Below are 18,392 nucleotides of genomic sequence, written 5' to 3'. Positions count from 1 at the left end.
CTGAATTGTTCTATGATTCTATGATTCCCTTGCTAATTCTTCCAGTCCACTCTTCCCACTTGATATATTTGATTATTGCTCAGACTGCCTTACTATAATTTCATGTGGATCTCACCATGGACTGCTGGCTGGATCTTGCTTTAAAGTTTACTCAGGTGACTGCTACTTGCAGGTATTTCAGAAATCGTATCGGTGCCCTATACTCCAAAAAATATGTTGGCTTAAATGGTCTATTGTTTATTATTCCATCCTATCTTTGTGTGAAACATGATTTATAACACATGCTGTAAAATATTATGTGCTACAGATAAACCAGTAGGACAGTTCAATTGCTTAAACTACCTTGCCAATCAGATTAAAAAAAAAATAATTCCCAATAAGTTAAGTACCTTGTAACAATAAGGAAAAAAACCCCGTAAGTTCCCGAGTATATATAGTCTTGACAAAGAAGAATTCTGTTTATGATCACGTAAGTATTAAGACTTCCTAAATCCAGCCACGAGGAAGAGTCATTCCAAAGGCATTAAAAAAGCAAATATTTCAGCTGTTTTAGCAAGGACTCAATTAACATTGGAGACCTCAACTGAGACATGAGCTGCTACTGGAATCAATAATTAGGAGTGAAGCACTGGAACAGGTTGCCCAGAGAGGTGGCAGATGCCCCATCCCTGGGCTGGATGAGGCTCTGAGCAACCTCTAGTTGAAGATGTCCCTGCTCACTGCAGGGAGGTTGGGCTAGGTGGCCTTTAAAGGCTCCTTCCATCTCAATACATTCTATGATTCTCTGTGTGAGAGTTACAAAAAGTGCTAAAAAGTTAAAAAATTTCTCATCTGGTGAAGCAAAAGCCTGAGAATAGCCTGGATTGTCTAAATGAGCCAATCCCTCTGTAGGGTGAGCATAAGTTGTCCTGGGAGCTACCAGAACTTGAGGAGGTATTGAGCTCAGTGACAAACAGAAGCCACCTCCAAGTGAGATGCAGCTCTAAGGTGTGTTAGCAAATGATTTCTCTCTATCTACCTCCCAAGTAGCAAGTGTGGGCAGAGCCCTTCCCATATCTTCATTCGCGGAGCCTAGCCATGATGACGACCTCAAAAGTATAGAAAATGTTTCCTTAAATTTTTTTGAGTATGAGGAATTAATTTTTGTATTACCTGGAGTTTACGTGAAAAGTGCAAAGCCTTCTGATCCTCAAATTATAAAGGATGCTTTTTACGAATTCTATCCTTGTAGCCTCTCTGGAGGCTGGTAACCTAAGCTCCTTGCGCGGAGCCTAGCCATGATGACGACCTCAAAAGTATAGAAAATGTTTCCTTAAATTTTTTTGAGTATGAGGAATTAATTTTTGTATTACCTGGAGTTTACGTGAAAAGTGCAAAGCCTTCTGATCCTCAAATTATAAAGGATGCTTTTTACGAATTCTATCCTTGTAGCCTCTCTGGAGGCTGGTAACCTAAGCTCCTTGATTAGACAAGGCACTAGTCCATAGCTTGAACAGCTTCCGCTCTGCCATGTGGGAGAACAGCAGAAAATACCTAAGAGACCCTTGAATTCCGCCAATATTACTATCACACTGTTTCATACAGATTTTTCTCAATTAAACCAGACTGCTCATTGCTAGAATTTAGTCCATGGAGTGATATTTTTTGTGTTCTCATTTTTTCCCTGGTAATGTTTTTGCTGTGATAGAAAGACGAATAAAGCATACTGTAATTACTTATTTATTAATTCCACAGTTTATTTGCTTTGAGTATTTTTAAAGAATGTCTGCCTTAAGAAGAGATGCACCAGCTAGAGAATCGTACTGACTACTCATCAGATCCACCTTTCAAACAAGATGCTGTTCAAGGTGCTCTGAAGGGAAATCTGTGTTTGCACTACAGAAGTGACAGGAACTTCGCACACAGTTGAAGACAAACAACTCCATGCAACTGTGGCAAACAAACTGCTGCAGTATGCCACCTGTTTTGAAGACTAATTACCTGGCTTGCACAAAAAGAACTATGTGCTGAATCATTTCCTTTTTCTGTGGCATGAGATATATCTACTTTGAGGACTGGCTTTTTTTTTAACTCCTCCTTATAATGCTAGTGCACTCCTTCGCCCTCTAACTTTGATCTTTGACAAATGTGTGAAATCTGACTATACTAACATCACCTAATCTCTTTTTATCACCTAAATTGCTTCTCCATCCAGACCCTGATCAACTCGAGGTCTCACTCCAAAAAAACCAAAGCAGCAGCATGTAGGGACATCATCTAAATCTAGAGAAGTCCTAGTATTACGTATTAGAGGTCCTACCTGTATGACGCAGTAACACCAGCTGCACAACTGCAGTAAAAATCAGAGGAATGTGTAGAGAATATGGCAAAAAAAGAAAATGAGAATGAAAGGCTAGTGAAAAAGAAATAGAGGGGTCAAGAGTATAGAAGATCTCAAGAACTTCCAGTAATTGTCATGTTCTAATTAACAATAGAAAAGTTGACCCAAAAATCTTGCACATAGCACAATTTCTGCTTCAAAATTGAAGCAGCAGGTGATACAGCCAGAAGCATGACTACAGAAGTCTCCAGAGGTAAAATAGAAAATAACGTATCTTAACGAGGCAGACAAAGAGCTTCCTCCTACAGTCTTTCCAAGAGACAACAGGATCATATCTACATACTAGTGCCCTTAAGAAGAGAAGTGGGAAGGTGCCTACACCCAGATGAAGGGATTGGATATTTTCAGTGTAACACACAACAGCCACTGTGCTGAAAATGGCTGAGAAGGAAAGTGAGGACATTCAAAACTACAAATCTAGTCTGTTTTCTTGTAGAAAAACTTAAGCACTCAATTTACGGGAGTTAAGAAATTTTCAATAAAAAATCAGGAACTACAGCACTCTTTATTTAGGAGACACTACCAAACATAAGGCTTGATTCCAAATAGCAAATTGAGAGAAGACAAAAAGCACTTTAATATGTAAAACTTTTCTGATTTCTTTTTTATCCCAGCTGAGTTTGGAAGTACCAAAAGGGAGTTCCTAGCAGATGACAACTAAGAAAGAAAAATTTTCCTTCAGCAATCTAATAAGGTCTAAGAATTCCGAATACTGAGTTTTGACAGAAGTTTGGCCCAGATGATATTTTTGGAAGTGTAAAATCGACATTTCCATTATAAGACTGCAACTGCCTGAGGGTTTTACAGATCAAACTTCAGAGTGCAAAAGGATTCCTGGACAGAATAAAAATCCTGAAGAAAAGACTACATCATTATCTGAATGAAAATCTATTCTAGAACAGAATTCATTTAATTATAAACTAGAAAATGAAAATCTAAAAATATCCTAGGTAAAGACAGGGCAGAAAACCAGACACAAAAAGGAATAGCTACATGAAAACATATACTAAGTCTCATAACCTACCTTAAATTTCAATCACTCTAAGACCCCTGGGCAAACTCTAGAACGTGGCAGAGCAGCATGAAGTGCATTAACAGGAAAAGAGACACCTAAAATGATTCTATTTAATTTTATCTGATTACTCATCCACTGAAGTCTTAAAATACCTGAATTAATACTGTTTTCATATGTTTGAATATATTTTTGTACAATAAAATTCAGACTGTAAATCTGTAAGACAAGCATTCATTAAGAATTTCATGATGAATTATAAAAACTTATGTATACCTAACTAAACTCATACATACCACACACATATATACACACTTAACTATACAAAAAAATAAACTTAGTTCCAACATATAGAAATTGTTGAGCACAACTTACTACCACTAAAAGTTTTTTCCTGTACCTAGAGATACTGAAGTGGATCACATGAAAGTACTGATCATACTTTTGAAACATTGGGGAGCACAAGGGGGAAATCACAATGGGTCTGAAAATACAGTACCTAGAACTAACACTACCTGGAAACGGCTAACTATACTGTATTTTTTGTTCTTATTTTAATCTGGTAAATCAGAGTACCATACAACTGTAAATGTATTATTGAAATTCCTACAGTTATTTTTCACATCAGCAATTATTGCTACTTGTCACAAAAGTGCTACACAACTGTAAGAACAGACAAGGTCAAGGCAATTTTTCATTCAAGATCAATCATGATGTTGTGCAAGTGCTGGCCCTGTACCCTATTCACTAGACACTGCATATTGTATTCAATATATTCAAGCAGCAGCAGATGTAAAGATATCCTCTCCACAAAAGTGGATAAAAATCATGTTGATACCAAGCCATAAGTGGGAGGAGCAATGCAAGAAGAAATTAAGATTTGACTAGAAGCAGCTAAACTATGAAGTAAAAACGAACAAAAAACAAAAAAAAAGTGGAGATGTGATACAGAAAGAAACAACCAGAAGATTTTAAAAGGTAGGAACTTGTTTGAAGCAATACCTTCCAAAACTACGTATATGCACAAAGTCAAGAAGTTCAAATATGCTTTTCTCTTACCTGAAAGATTTCCATCCGTTTCATCTGGCTGGAGACTAGCCACACTGGTAGAATCCATTCCTTGCTGGAGGTCCAAAATTTTCCTTCGTAGTTGCTCTATGTCACTCTCTTTACTATCCAGCTGCATCTGGAGCTCATTCCTGTATGTAGATTCTTCTGCTAGTTGCTGTATTTATATACACATGTATAATTACTGTAATACCAAAAATATAGCAGCAAAGTATTCTGAAAACAAAAACTCATTACTTTTTTTCTTTAGGATAACATACCAGCGAAATAAAGTGCATGAGTAGTATGCCACACAGTACTCAGGTTTTTTTAGTCTTCATAATTTATCAGTAAGTTCCACAGTTAAGAATTTAAAAAGGGGAAATGAATGAGAGCAAGCACAGCTGCAGAGTTGTCAAGTTCTCTGCCTCACTGAAATTCTGTAATCTAGAACATCTAAAACAGAACTTGTTATTTTTTCAAGTGGACTAGGAGCTGTACATGTTTCCTGCAGAGAGAATCTGCAATGTGACAAAAAAAAAAAGAAGATTATTTTACCGCTTGCATTTCATTGAGCTCCTTCTGGTATTTCACTACCATCTGATTGAATTTCTCTTTTTCTTGATTAAGCTCTAACTGGAGCTTTCGGTTTTCCTTCTCTTTCTTCCTCAAATCTTGCATGTTAGCTTTCTTCCTGTCTATTTTAAAGTCTTTCCGATTCATTATCTCAGCCAGTTTGTTGACAGCCTGTAAAGAAAGACAAAAAGGAAAATCAGTAAGAAAAATTACATATGCAAGCATATTTCAGACAAAACTTCTAAGTTCCTTTAGTTCTAGGATTCATTTAAAAAAAAAAAATTCACCAACATAAATGGCCCTTACTAACAACAGAAGTAACACTGAAAAGTACATAGCATCAAAACTCATAAAACACATTAACAGTGCATACATGATGTATAAATCATGGTTAATACTAACTTAATCTTAAAGGAAGAGTTAATTGTACAAAAACAAACAAACGAAAAATGTATCTGATATGCAAAGTAATTATTATTAAATTGAATAAAGTTGTACCTGTGTCTTCAGAGTTCTTTCAGTATTAATGCTCTTCTCATAATGCATTCTAATATTATTGATTTCTTCCTCTTTTTTCATTTTGTATTCTGTTAAAACAATATGAAATTTTGAGATATTTTAGGACATTGTAAATATTTCTAAGCTTAATCACTTCTACAATTGCTTTTTTTTCCCCTTTTATTTTCCTGTTATGCCACTTAATGTGCAAAATAGAGTTTGCAACAATAAATGTTACCAGTTTAATGCTACTATATTTAAAGGATATTACCAGAAGAATATTTCAGAAAGGCACCAAGATGAAATACTAAAGCCAACATATTTATTTTTGCTTCCTGATGATCACTAAGTTCAGTGTCCCACTTCCTTCATGTTTATACTACCAAAAATGTTTCTGCAACACCAAATACTAAGTCGGTACCCACACAGAAGAAGACTGATACGACTGGACTCACATTCAGACCAGATTCTCATTCCAGGCATAGAAAACATGGGGGAAAAGGCTTTTTTAACATGAATGACTCTGTCACATTCCCTCCTCTTTCACATACTTGTTCTACCAATCTTTGTATCACACCTCCAAATCTGCTGACCTGTTATACCAAAGTTTCTAGAAATACGCATTTCACCGATTTATCCACAAAAACTAGAAACAGTTAAAGAACAATTTTCAAGTACTTACAAAAACCAAACTTCATAAACTAAAAAAACACTGAAAACTGCTTGCACACTCAATCCCTGCTATTCTGGAAATGCGGAACTAAGGGAAAATACTTTAGTATAACTTCCTGTCTACACAGTGTTTGCAACAGCCCTGGCAACACAACTGCAACACCATGGGAGCAAACTGAATGATAAAGTAACTTCCCATGCAGTCAGAATGCATGCAAAGAGAATGCCAATCCACTGATACGCATGAGGTCGCAACATAGATTCTGAATCTAAGCGAGAGCTTAAGGAAGCTGAAATGCTGATATTGCTTTACTGTAAATACTGGAGATAGAAACAAAAACTTTAATAAATACATTGTGTGCAATACAAAATGAGTAAAATACTGTTCCTTAGTAACTTTCACACACACAAGGGCATGGCTGGCAGAAGAGGGTTAGACAGACAATATAGAGATGAGCTGTACTGGACAGGCATTCCCGACTATACCTGGAGGAGCTTAGGGTCAACTTGTAAAAAGTGAGGAGGGAATGTGAAACTCATTTTTTCCTACCTGCTACAGCTGAGCTTTTAATTGTTTTCTACAATAAAGGCAGCACATAAAAATGGAAGTGATGGATTAGAAAAAAGGGCTATTCAGAATCATATAACTTTTGAGTTAGAAAGGACCTTAAAAGGTCACCTAGTCCAAACCCCTCTGAGATGAGCAGAGACACCTTCACCTAGATCAGGCTGCTCAGAGGCCCTTACAAGGTGGCCGTGCATGTTTCCAGGGATGGGGAATCTATCTCCTCTCTGGGCAACCTGTTCCAGTGTTTCACCATCCTCACTGTAAAAAAAATTCTTCCTTACATCTAGTCTACATCTAACCTCTTTTAGTTTAAAATTATTACCCCTTGTGCTATCACAACATGTCCTGCTAAAAAGTCTGCTCCCATCTTCCTTACAGGCCCCCTTTAAGTATTGAAAGACTGCAGTACAGTCTCCCTGGAGCCTTCTCTTCTCCAGGCTGAACAACCCCAACTCTCTGAGTCCTCGTACGACTGGAGCCTCATTTCTGAGGCCCCCCCTCTGGACCTGCTCCAACAGGTCTGTGTCTCTCCTGTGCTGAGGACTTCAGAGCTGGATGCAGTACAGCAGGTGGGGTCTCACCAGAGTGGAGCAGACAGGCAGGATCACCTTCCTTGACCTGCTGGCCACACTTCTTTTGATGTAGCCCAAGATACAGTTGGTGTTCTGGGCTGTGAGTGCATAGTGAGCTCATCCACCAGGACCCCAAGTCCTCCTCTGCAGGGCTGCTCTCAATTCCTTATCCCCCAGCCTGTATTGATACTGGAGATTGCCCCAACACAGGTGCAGGACCTTGACCTTGGCCTTGTTGAACTTCAGGAGGCCAGCTTCTTGAGCTTTTCCAGGTACCTCTCGATGGCGTCCCTTCCCTCAAATGTGTCAACCACACCACTCAGCCTGGTGTCATCTGCAAAAATGCTGAGGGTGCATTTAGTCCCACTGTCTGTATCACTGATGAAGGTATTAAACAGTATTGGTCTCCATATGGACCCCTGTGGGACACCACTTGTCACTCATCTCCATCCAGACACTGAGCTGTTGACCAATAACCTCTGGATTTGACCATCCAACCAATTTCTTACCCACCAAACAGTCCACCCATCAAATCTATATCTCTCCAATCTAGAGAGAAGGGTGTTTGGGGGTGGCCATGACAGAAACCCTACAGAAGTCCAGATAGACAACATCTGTAGCTCCTCCCTTGTCCAGTGATGTTGTCACTCCATCATAAAAGGCCACCAGGTTGGTCAGGCAGGACTTGCCCTTGCTGAAGCCATGCTGGTTGTCTCGAATCACCTCCCCATCCTCCATGTGCCTTAGCATTGCTTCTAGGAGAATCTGCTCCATGATCTTCCCAGGCACAGAGGTGAGGCTGACAGGTCGGTAGTTCCCAGGGTCCTCTCTCCTTTCCACCCTCTTTAAAAATGGGTGCAATTTACATGGAAGATATATTTTCAAGATTAAAACTACAATATATGATTTTTCATCATGCTAAAAAAAATAGGGAAGGTAAACAGGAATGTCTTCTCCCATTTCCATTTCACCACATATGTTTCAAATTCAACTGTGCTTCATAAGAGATGAATTAAAACTCCAAACACAACATACCTTCCTCCTGTTTCTTAATTTTTTCACTGATTTCTGAATTTTCCTTTGTTATTAAATCAACATCTTTGGTTAATGTGTTATTAGTTTCTTCCAGCTAAATGAAAACAAACATATTTTAAAATAAGGTACTTGCCATAAATTCTAAAACTATTGATACTATTATTTTAAATGACCTTAAATCTCTAACAGCCATTTACCTGGAACATCTTCCTCAGATTACACACAAAAAAAATCTGCTTATATTTCAAACTTGAATTTTTAACAAATAGTACTTTTCTTCTGAGCTTTCTTGATTTACAGGAAGGCTCAGAATACACCTATCTCAGAAAGATTTTTTTTTTTTTTAATTATCTTCACAGAACTGACAACACTATAGCATACAATTAAAAACATAAGCAAAATTAGACTGTCAGTTACTGAACATGGCATTTTTAAATTAATTTGTGGTATTTTGGAAGTAGTAGTACCTAGAAGCCCGATGACATGAATCCAAATAGAAAAGTAACAGATATATGATACAATTTTAGCATTCAAGTTCATAATCATAGAATGGCCTAGGCTGGAAGGGACCTCAGAGATCATCTAATCCAACCTCCCTGTCATGGGCAGGGACGCCACCTCTCGACTAGATCAGGCAACACACGGGGACCAATCGGGAATTGAACTCGCGACCTTGGTGTTGTCATTTTTGTCAGCACTGCGCTCAAACCAGTGAGCTAACCGGCCCCCTGTAAAGAGTGGCATCAGCTGCTCAATAATTGTCACATGTTGTGAAAACCAGGTATAAATCAGCATAAAAATACAACTAGATTTGGTCTAAGTTAAAGCATGCATAGGTAAATATATATACATTTATAGGTTTGCAATACAGTGGAATAATTTACCCTTCTTATGATGCTGTCCTTATCAGTCATTTCTTGCCTGTGTCTTGATGCCGCTTTCTTGCTTTCCTGACTTAGTTCAAAATACTGTTCTTCAAGGAGGGCTCGTGCCAACCGTTCTGACTCAGCTTTGGTTTCAGCTAAATCCAGCTGGGTAGTGAGCGTTTCTCTGTAAAAAGGACATGACAATTTTGTTCTTCTAGGCAAAACATTCCAGATTTTCAGGAAGACTGATAAACGCAAATTGGACCACTCAGCTAATTGTCATTATCTTAGTTTCTTAAGAAAAACAAGACAGCGCTCTGTACGCTTGTATCTTTTGATGACCATATAAGCTACAACAGCAAGCTTACTATAATTCATTAAAACTTCCATCATCCATGATGGATCAGCCCTTAGGAAACCACGTGTCAAATTGTCACACCTTTGAAAAACATAAAATAAAATTGAATTGCATGTACAGTGTGGTCCATCACACAGCAAACCTGTTGGTCTTTGTGTGGTCCATCAAAAGACTGGTAGATCATCAAAAGATCAAATCCTATCAGTATTAGCTACCTCTTCACATAAGCTTACTTCTCAGAAGATGTGTGCTCCAGAGCATTTGAACAACAAAGGAAAAACTGCATAAAGTTTGTGAAAATGTAGTGGTTCCATATCCGTGCAACCTTCTGCAGAAAGGCTTGCAAATTATATCTACAGCTTGAGAAGGAAGGGGCATTAACTTGGGTGCGGTATCTCATGAATGTGTTCACAATTTCTCATCAGTTCAGCACATGAGCCAAAGCTCTGATATATTTGTCCGCAGAGAAACCTCCGTGAAGGAGAATGGCCAGTCTACCACCCATGAGTCAGATGAACCCAGCAACACATGAATCAGTCCACAGCACGCCCAGAGAGAAATGGCAACGTGTTACTGCAGTAACTACTGAAGTGTACTGAAGTGTACTCGGACTTTGTCACAATTCCCTTATTTGCTAACTTAGAAAATAGTACATCACAATTAATCGTTGTTGGATTAACTGGTTTTGCTGTAATCAGAAGCACACTAGTCTTAGAATTCCAAGTATTTTCTTTTTCTCAAATTGTTTTATTTGCCATAGAAATATACCAAGTAATTATCAAGATAATATAACTAAACAAAAAAAGTTGTTACACAAGCAAGATGATTACCACAAATGGCAACGTTCTTTCAAAATTTTGCAAAATTTAGGAAGACCTAAATTCTCAGAAGTCATCATTCTTCTTCCAGACATTACAAATATAGTCCAAAGCAAATACAAATAACCATATTTGGCTTTGTCAGTCAGCAAAGGCAACATCCTACATATCTGCCATCTTACTGAGTCTTATGGAAACTTTTGAGACTTGTCTTTTCCTGAAGGAACTAAACATTTAATATCTGATTCAAAACCTTCATAAGTGAGACCATACTATACAGAAAAATAAGACGTCTATTTGAGAAATACAACGGGCATACTTTTCATTTTGCAATTCCTGCATTTTTCTTTGAGTTTCTTTATTCTTTTCATCAATTTCCTCTTTCAGTTCCTTAACCTGAGTTTTGTAAAGAGTCTGTAAAAGAAAACATAAAAAAAAGAATCATTATTCAAATTCCAAAGTGAAACTCTTCATTGTCAAACTCGAACACAGGCCAGTACCGTCTTTAACAGAATTTCCTGCTTCCTGCCTGCCCAAGATCATAGAATCATAGAATGGCCTAGGCTGGATGCTCTTTTCCAGCTTCCCTTGCCTAGGGCACTGATGTAACCAAGTTGGTTTTCAGTTTTCTAGTCTGGTTTCCTACATAGTTGTACAAAGACACCTGTTAAGGGAAGGAAGGCACCAGGACAGAGCTGAGTAGGTCTCTTGGAGACAACAGGACAAAACCGTATCCTCTTGCAGCACCAGTCTCCAAATCTTACTCAAATAAGCCTAATAATGTCCTAAGCTTCTATCTGTCATATTCTCTTTGTATCCACCTATCTTTTTGTGTGTTATTCACATACAGTCTTTGTCTTAATAACTGATTCAACAGAGGTCTGATTTACATGAATAACTTCTGTTCTTAATTACTGCATTGTTATTAACACCACTAGCAATTCTGAAAGTTAAAGGTTCATCTTCAGCGGTAAAATACTTTTGCTAAATATCCAGACTGAATTACAGAAGTCTCATTTAAACTACATGCTAGTGAAAAAAAGAGAAAAAAATGAGAATCATAGAAGCATTTAGGTTGGAAAAGATCCTTTAAAATCATTGAGCCCATCCATAAATCTAACACTGCTAAGTCCACCACTAAACCACGTCCCTAAGTGTCACGTTTCTGGCTCCTTTTATTTGTATAATTGCTCAGAGAGATGAGTCCTGGCCCATGAGTAGGACATTTCGTGTTTCTGTCGTGCAAGTAACAACCTCAAGCACGATGGGCTGAGTCTAGTAGCCTAAACGGGGTGAAATACAATACTCCAGACCTTCTTATTAGCAGTATGTTATAGAGAAATGCACAAAAATCTGTAACACAATGAATTTACTACTATGTGCAGTTCAGTAAACACAAAAAAATTTATTGTCCCTCCGAATTTTAAAAGTACTTCTCAAAGTGAAATGAAACTGTCCATATTCACAAATGGATACGAAGTTCAGACGTTAGAGAGCATCTCATGCAATTGTTTCTTTTCACAGAAATGAGACACAAACTAAATCTATGAAATACACATTTTGGCTACCTGGAGTGCCTAATAAGTCTCTTCAGGGACTCAGGTGCAGAGACGGCATCTTTTTAAGAAGGATGAGGAATACGTGCAGAATGCTACTGGATCTATGGTTTTTTTACATATATTTATTGTAGGTCAATAGTATGGAATATATTCCAGTAAGCACAGAGATTTTGAACTCTACAAGGTTTGCAGTTCTGTCAGAAAAATATCTCTTTTCCAACCTCAAGATAGGAACCACCCTGATTCATAAGTCAAGTAAGAGATACTCAGTGTAAGATGTACAGTTTGACAAATACAAAGCAACACACTAGATAGACCACCTAATGTTCTCTAATATTTTTGTTCATTGTATTTCAACCAGGAGTTTGTGAATTGCTGATTTATGCCAGGTTGTTATTTACATTTAAAACATTAACACAGCAAACTTTTCACTCTTCAGTGATTTCATGTCAAAATATAGCACTCACAATTCTTTGCAAGTCTTACCGAAAAATACTGCTCAGCTTCAAGCTGATCCTGAAGCTCACGCATTTGACCTTCATTTCCTCTGTACTGTCTTTGAAGAAATAAAAAAAGGAAAACATGTAGGAGTTCAACTACTGCAAAATGACAGACTATTTCTAACCAGAACAGCATCCCACAAAGATCTTACATTTGCACACATATTATTTCACAAAGAACAAGTTTGCTCTATCTTAAAATTATTAAGTAATTGATTCCTTATTCTACCTTGATGTTTGCTTCAGTACGTAATTTAGAAGACACTTAGCACTCCAAATGGAGAAAGGTTAAATCAACTGAAGGAAGATACAACAGAGGCCTAACTAGTGCAAAACATCTTCAGTCACCTTAAGAAATGTTAAGAAAAAACTCAGTTAGGGAGTGAAAAAATGGTATTGATTCCCATGTAGTAAAAGTCCCATATGAGTTAATAAGTAGTATTACTGTCAATCCATAAAAAAGTCACTCAAAAGTGGCATAAATATAAGCCTTGACATAGAGTGATGAGCCAAGAACCATTCTGCATCATAGCTCATAATAAAAATATTCCAACACTGAAAGCTACATATATAAATCATAACATGCAGCTAAAAATACTCTTTTAGTTTAGGAAAAAATGCTTATGCATCAGAGACCTTTTTTCATTAACAGGAACGGCAAAACAGTACACGTATAATTAAGCAACTTTGGCCATTTTACTTCAGATTTTTACTTACTTAGCAAGCTGAGCCAACTCAAATTCCAGTAATCTCTTTGCTTCCAACAATGTATTGATTTCCTGTTTCAGCTGCTTCTCAGAACCCTTCAAGTTATCTGCTTCAAAAGCTTGCACTTTTAATTCATTCTGTGCCATTATTCGCTTATTCGTCTCTTGTTCTAGCTGAAGCGTTAGATTCTTTACCTAAACAGGAAATAGCTCAATTTAAGAACATTTGCTGAATAACCAACTGCATGTGGCTCAAAGTGTTTCACATACAAATTATTTTATGTCAAGCATTGATACAACGCTGCACAACAAAGCTTCCCCACACTTAGCTTATTTCAAAGTCCCAAATGTGTTCTATCTTATTTTAAAAGGCAGCAATGGAAGAAATTCAAATTGTCTGCCGAAAGGTCCTGTAAACCTCTCTGTTGATTTTAGAGCTTCAAACTTCTCATCATAGAAAAAAAAAAATGCAGCTTACTAGCTACACAGAAACTAATTTACACAGGTTGTGACCCCTAAGAAAGGTGGTGTAATCTTCATTCCCCATGTCTTGTAAAGAAAATTAAGAATGAAACTATTATTCTTAGTACTCAGTTTTCACACTCATTCAAGAAAATGCAATTAGAATATCAAGTACTCTTCTGGAGAACGCAAACTCAGAATTGCAAACCATACAAACCAATTAAAAATTTACAGATAAGAATTCTTTTCAAATAGAAAGGGCAACACAAACAATTGCATTATATTGACAGTTCAAATACGTAAGGGATCCAAAATCTAAGAAGCAGAAATTGCCTAACACTAGGCCAACAACTGTCTTGAGTTCTACTGAGAGGTGTATTATACAAGGAGCTCAGTGTGAGTCGTACTTTGCTAGTTCTCAGTGCAACTATAATATCTTATTTATATAGAAAGTTGTTAGTGATAAACATTTTGCTTACTTCATCTTCCAGTCTCTCCTTTTGCTCAAGAAGGTGTTCCAGTTTCTGCTGAGATTGCTTCAGGTCAAAGTCCAGCATGGAACACTGCTTTTCAGCTTGAACTATTCGATTCTCTGCCTTTTCTCTTGCTGCCCTTTCTTCCTTTATTTTTTTTTCCATTTCTCCACAAGATTAAGAAAAACAACAAAAATGATTATGTAGCATCTGCAAGAATGCTTTTGTAAACACAGTCTTAAATATCCTAAAATTTTTCAGACCCTTTTGTTCAGCTATTTAAGCTCTTCTGCTGTTAGATGGACTGATTACTGAGTGAAAGCTTCCGGGCATTATTACAAGAAACACAAAAACCAGAAATGTCATTCCAATTTGCTTTCAAAGCACTGGAACATTATCAAGACAACTGAGAGGTAAATAATCAAATAAATAAAAAATGTAGATTCTCTAAGTAATCATCGTGAAATAAAAGCAAAGTTTCACCTCATGAATGGAGAATAGGGTGACAAATGCAACCATTCGTGTTAGCTTTCTTACAAGTTACAAACTACACATTAAGGTACTGACAACCTTCACAAAGAAAACCTGATGTAGTTAATTAAGACATCAAGACACATCTTTTTTTTCCCACAGATATGCAGCTATAAAACAAACTTTATTACTTCAGACAAGCCTAATACAACACTGATCTTTTTCATGCAGTTATACAGGAATGAATGCTCCGAGGCATGTCTTGGTAACACTTCTTTCAATTTTGTTTAGCATTAGCCAGAATTTAAAGATTCAATAGCAGTTTAGAAGCCAAGGAAGGCTTTGAATTGCAAACACAGTAAGATACTTAAAACACTAAGAAACAATACAATTTTTATGGTACAAATACCATGGTAAAGAAAAAAAATTGAAATTTATAGTTTTCATGTTTTAAGATTTTGATATGCACTTTCTTTCTAAAAGATTCAGCAGTTTTATAAGAGTACTATACTATAGGATAATGCGTTTTAAGATATCATAATGAAATTATCTTTTATTATGTATTTACCTGAAGCTTGCAAGAAACACTTACCACACATTGCAACTGATCTTGCTTCCTCTATTGATTGATGTTTGTCAGTTAACCGAGCTTTAGTAACTTTGTGTTCATTTACTTCCTGTTCTAACCGGTCTTGTAATGATTTGAGTTTGTAGTTCAAATCTATCTCTAAATTATTCTTTTCCTAAGGATAAGAAAAAAGTTTCAAGATTTCTGCAATACTTCTATAATATAACTGAGGGAATTTCCTTTCTTCCCTTTTTTAGTGCTTTTTGTTATGAAGAAATTGTCAGTGTTATTTCTCCTGCTTAATAAAGAGTCGTAACAGACAAAAACTGCACTCAGTGTCCCGGAGAAAACTTCATTAACGTTCTCCAGTAGTTTATAAATTCATAAGATAGCGGACACTTCTCCATTTGAACAATCAGTAGTCACCTAAATTGGAAACATAAAACTAAATCCAACACCAAATCACAGAGGAATCTGAATTACTGCTACCTCGATGCAACTCTTATTACGCAGCTGGGGCTGCCAGCCATTAACAGCCACTCATGAAACAAGCACTGGAGATGAGCTCTGGGAGCCAGAGACTTGCCTTTGGACCACTGCTTCATGTGACACCAAAAAACTGCTTGCTCCTCCCCTCCTAGGTAGTCCTATCTCTAGTTCATTTAGAAGGATGACGCAGCACAGCAAGTCTTTATCTGACCTCAAAACATGGAGCTAACTATGTAGCCTATCTGGGAAATGGGTGCGGGATTTCCTCTTACTCGTTTTGTTTCTCCATCTCGGGGCAGGGATAGGAGATGTGAGGGGAACATGCCGCTACCGTTCTTTAGGAAGGAAGTTGATCAAAAGGTCTGGCACCGATACAGTCCAATTAAAATCCAGTAAAAGCAAAAATTTACTTTTTTTTTTTTAAAGTTTAAGTCTCTGCAGCAGCAGTAAGGCAGACAGAACAAAACTTACTTGCTACTGGCAGAGAGGCTGGATCCTTGAGTCGGTGTTAGTGAATGACAGCACGAATTTTACACCTGAGGCTAAAAGTAAGAACTACCTGTAGAACTTAGGAGACTTACCAGTATGATGAGCACTACTTAATCATTTTAACACAAGATTGACTTAGAGCAAGAACATTGGACTTAGCAGCATCAATAAATATTATCTGAAAATATAGCCAAGCGATGACAAAGAACATGAGTCTCAAAATCATTTTACTATACCTTTTCTGAATGATTAAGCATATCCTGTGCTTGTTTTCTTTCCGCTTCCACTCTTTCAAGATTGTTCTTGATGTTTTTCACTTCTTCTTGTAAAGTTGTAATTCGAACTGCCATAAAAAATTGAATTTCATTCTCTGTTAGTTACTCAACTTAGATCAACAGGCTTTTCAAACTTCATTGATTTCTGGGCCCCTGAAATATTTACATGTTGAAAATTTTCAGACATGCAGAGGCTGTATGTTGTAAGGAAACCCGATCTTTTTAGCCACTCTTTATGCAGGCCACTAGCAGCAATTGACAAAAACCGATCAATCATAGGCAAAACTTGGTAACTGACTTCCATCACTTGCAACATTTAACACACAAAATTTCCCCCATTATTCCAAGTTCTGCTGTACAATAATGTTTCCAGGGATGGAGCAATCACAGTTTCTCTTGGCAACCTGTCCCAGGGTTTCATGACCCTCATCGTAAAAAATTACTTACATCTAACGTAAATCTACTCTCTTTCAGTTTAAAATCATTGCCCCTACATTGTCCCCCACTATAGGGTCTGGAAAGAAATATATGTCTTGCTTATAAGCTCCCTTTTAGTCTTGAAAGCCTGTAACAAGGTCTGCCCAAAAAGCCTTGGTAGTGGTAGTAGCAGTAGTGTGTGTGCAGGCGCCTGCCAAAGCAGTAGTGCATATATATAAGCCAAAGTAGTAGTATATATATCTAGACTGAAGAATTTGCATTAGCTCCTTGAAAATAAATACATAACAAATATTTTGGATTACTCTACACTACACTTGATACTTTAAAAATAGTATACAAAAAATATACCTATCAATTCAAATACGTCTGTCTACAGCACACTCCACTTAATTTTGAAATATAAAGACACATCCTGGCAATGCATAAGAAACTATGAGATAGAGAAGGAAGTCTTCCTAAATCTTACACTTTTCTCATTCACTTTAAAGGTGCTTTTAAAACCAGCTGTATGAGTTCCAGGCATCCTGAAAAAGGGATTACACATCAGCATCCCTTACCATGCTCTTCACCTCGCTTTTAGAATGGCATAGAAGCATCATAAAAGAAAGCCAATGCAACGTAACAACAAAATAGCTTTCTCCACAAATGAAAGACAAGAAAGTAGAAGGTACAACAACTTGGCATTGCATCAAGGTAGTAAAGGTGTAGTGTCTTCTCTAGCATTGTATCAGCTTGTCATATTTTTGTACCACCGGACTCGGATTTTTAGTCAGGGCAGCGTCATAAACTTACAGTCAGTGTTTCCCACCCTCATTTTGATACTCTCCCTCCCAAGAGGCACTCAGACATGATCAGCAAAGCGAGATCTTATCTTCAGAAATTGCTTTATTAAGTCACACTCGATTTGCAGGTTGGTCTTCCTCCCTTTATGGAACTGCTCTCTATTTAATAAAGTATGGTTATCACAATCTTTTTAGTAAAGTATAAAAAGAGAAGAATTACCCTGTAGTTCTCCAATCATTTCAGATCCATGACTTCTGTCTCTTCGTTCCGACTCCAAAGCTGCTTGCAGTTGGTAATAATCTTTCTCCACCTGCAGTTTTGTGCTTTCTAAAACTCGGCACCTTTCCTGCAGTTCTCTATTCAGTGACTCTACCTGACTTAATGACTTGCTCATTTCTGTGTTACCCTTTCTCAGTCTTGCTGCTGTATCCGATTCTGTCCTCAGCAAATCGTTTGCTTCTTCTAGCTGTTAAAATAAACCAGAGAAGATCCTCAAATATAAAAATTACTGGGACCACTTTCACTATCCCTGAATGCTCAGTACTGCTTCTCAAATCTATGAAATAATAAAGACAATAAACAGAAGTAACATACTTGTTTTTGTAATTGTGTTATCTTCTCATTTGTTATTTGTGAATGCTGGCTGATTTTTTTCAGGTCTTCCATCTGATCTTTTAGCGTGGACACTAAACAGAAATTATACAATTAATGCATTAGATTAAAAGAAAACTTAGGGTTTGGGTTTTTCTTACACAAACGCTCAAGTAAATGCTTGG

General features: G+C 37.2%; 1 protein-coding gene across 1 annotated transcript in view; it reads right to left on the bottom strand.

The window, feature by feature from the left end:
• Window positions 1-4,451: 4,451 nt before the first annotated feature.
• ROCK1 (Rho-associated, coiled-coil containing protein kinase 1) overlaps window positions 4,452-18,392 on the bottom strand; it is a gene marked incomplete at its 3' end in the record, with an annotated part of 65,179 nt that continues 51,238 nt past the window's right edge. The window contains exons 15-27 of the mRNA XM_009870015.1: window positions 18,211-18,302; window positions 17,836-18,082; window positions 16,357-16,463; window positions 15,167-15,317; window positions 14,110-14,270; window positions 13,179-13,363; window positions 12,448-12,517; window positions 10,722-10,816; window positions 9,245-9,410; window positions 8,361-8,454; window positions 5,514-5,602; window positions 4,998-5,186; window positions 4,452-4,617 (exon numbers count right to left, since the gene is read on the bottom strand). Of these exons, the coding sequence (XP_009868317.1) occupies window positions 4,452-4,617; window positions 4,998-5,186; window positions 5,514-5,602; window positions 8,361-8,454; window positions 9,245-9,410; window positions 10,722-10,816; window positions 12,448-12,517; window positions 13,179-13,363; window positions 14,110-14,270; window positions 15,167-15,317; window positions 16,357-16,463; window positions 17,836-18,082; window positions 18,211-18,302 (1,812 nt within the window). The remainder of the gene's footprint in view (window positions 4,618-4,997; window positions 5,187-5,513; window positions 5,603-8,360; window positions 8,455-9,244; window positions 9,411-10,721; window positions 10,817-12,447; window positions 12,518-13,178; window positions 13,364-14,109; window positions 14,271-15,166; window positions 15,318-16,356; window positions 16,464-17,835; window positions 18,083-18,210; window positions 18,303-18,392) is intronic.

The sequence above is a fragment of the Apaloderma vittatum genome, unplaced genomic scaffold, assembly GCF_000703405.1.
Source record: "Apaloderma vittatum isolate BGI_N311 unplaced genomic scaffold, ASM70340v1 scaffold14485, whole genome shotgun sequence".
In the NCBI taxonomy this organism is placed as follows: domain Eukaryota; kingdom Metazoa; phylum Chordata; class Aves; order Trogoniformes; family Trogonidae; genus Apaloderma; species Apaloderma vittatum.
The sequence above is the reverse complement of the archived record's forward strand: the minus strand, read 5'-3'. Positions and strand labels throughout refer to the sequence as shown.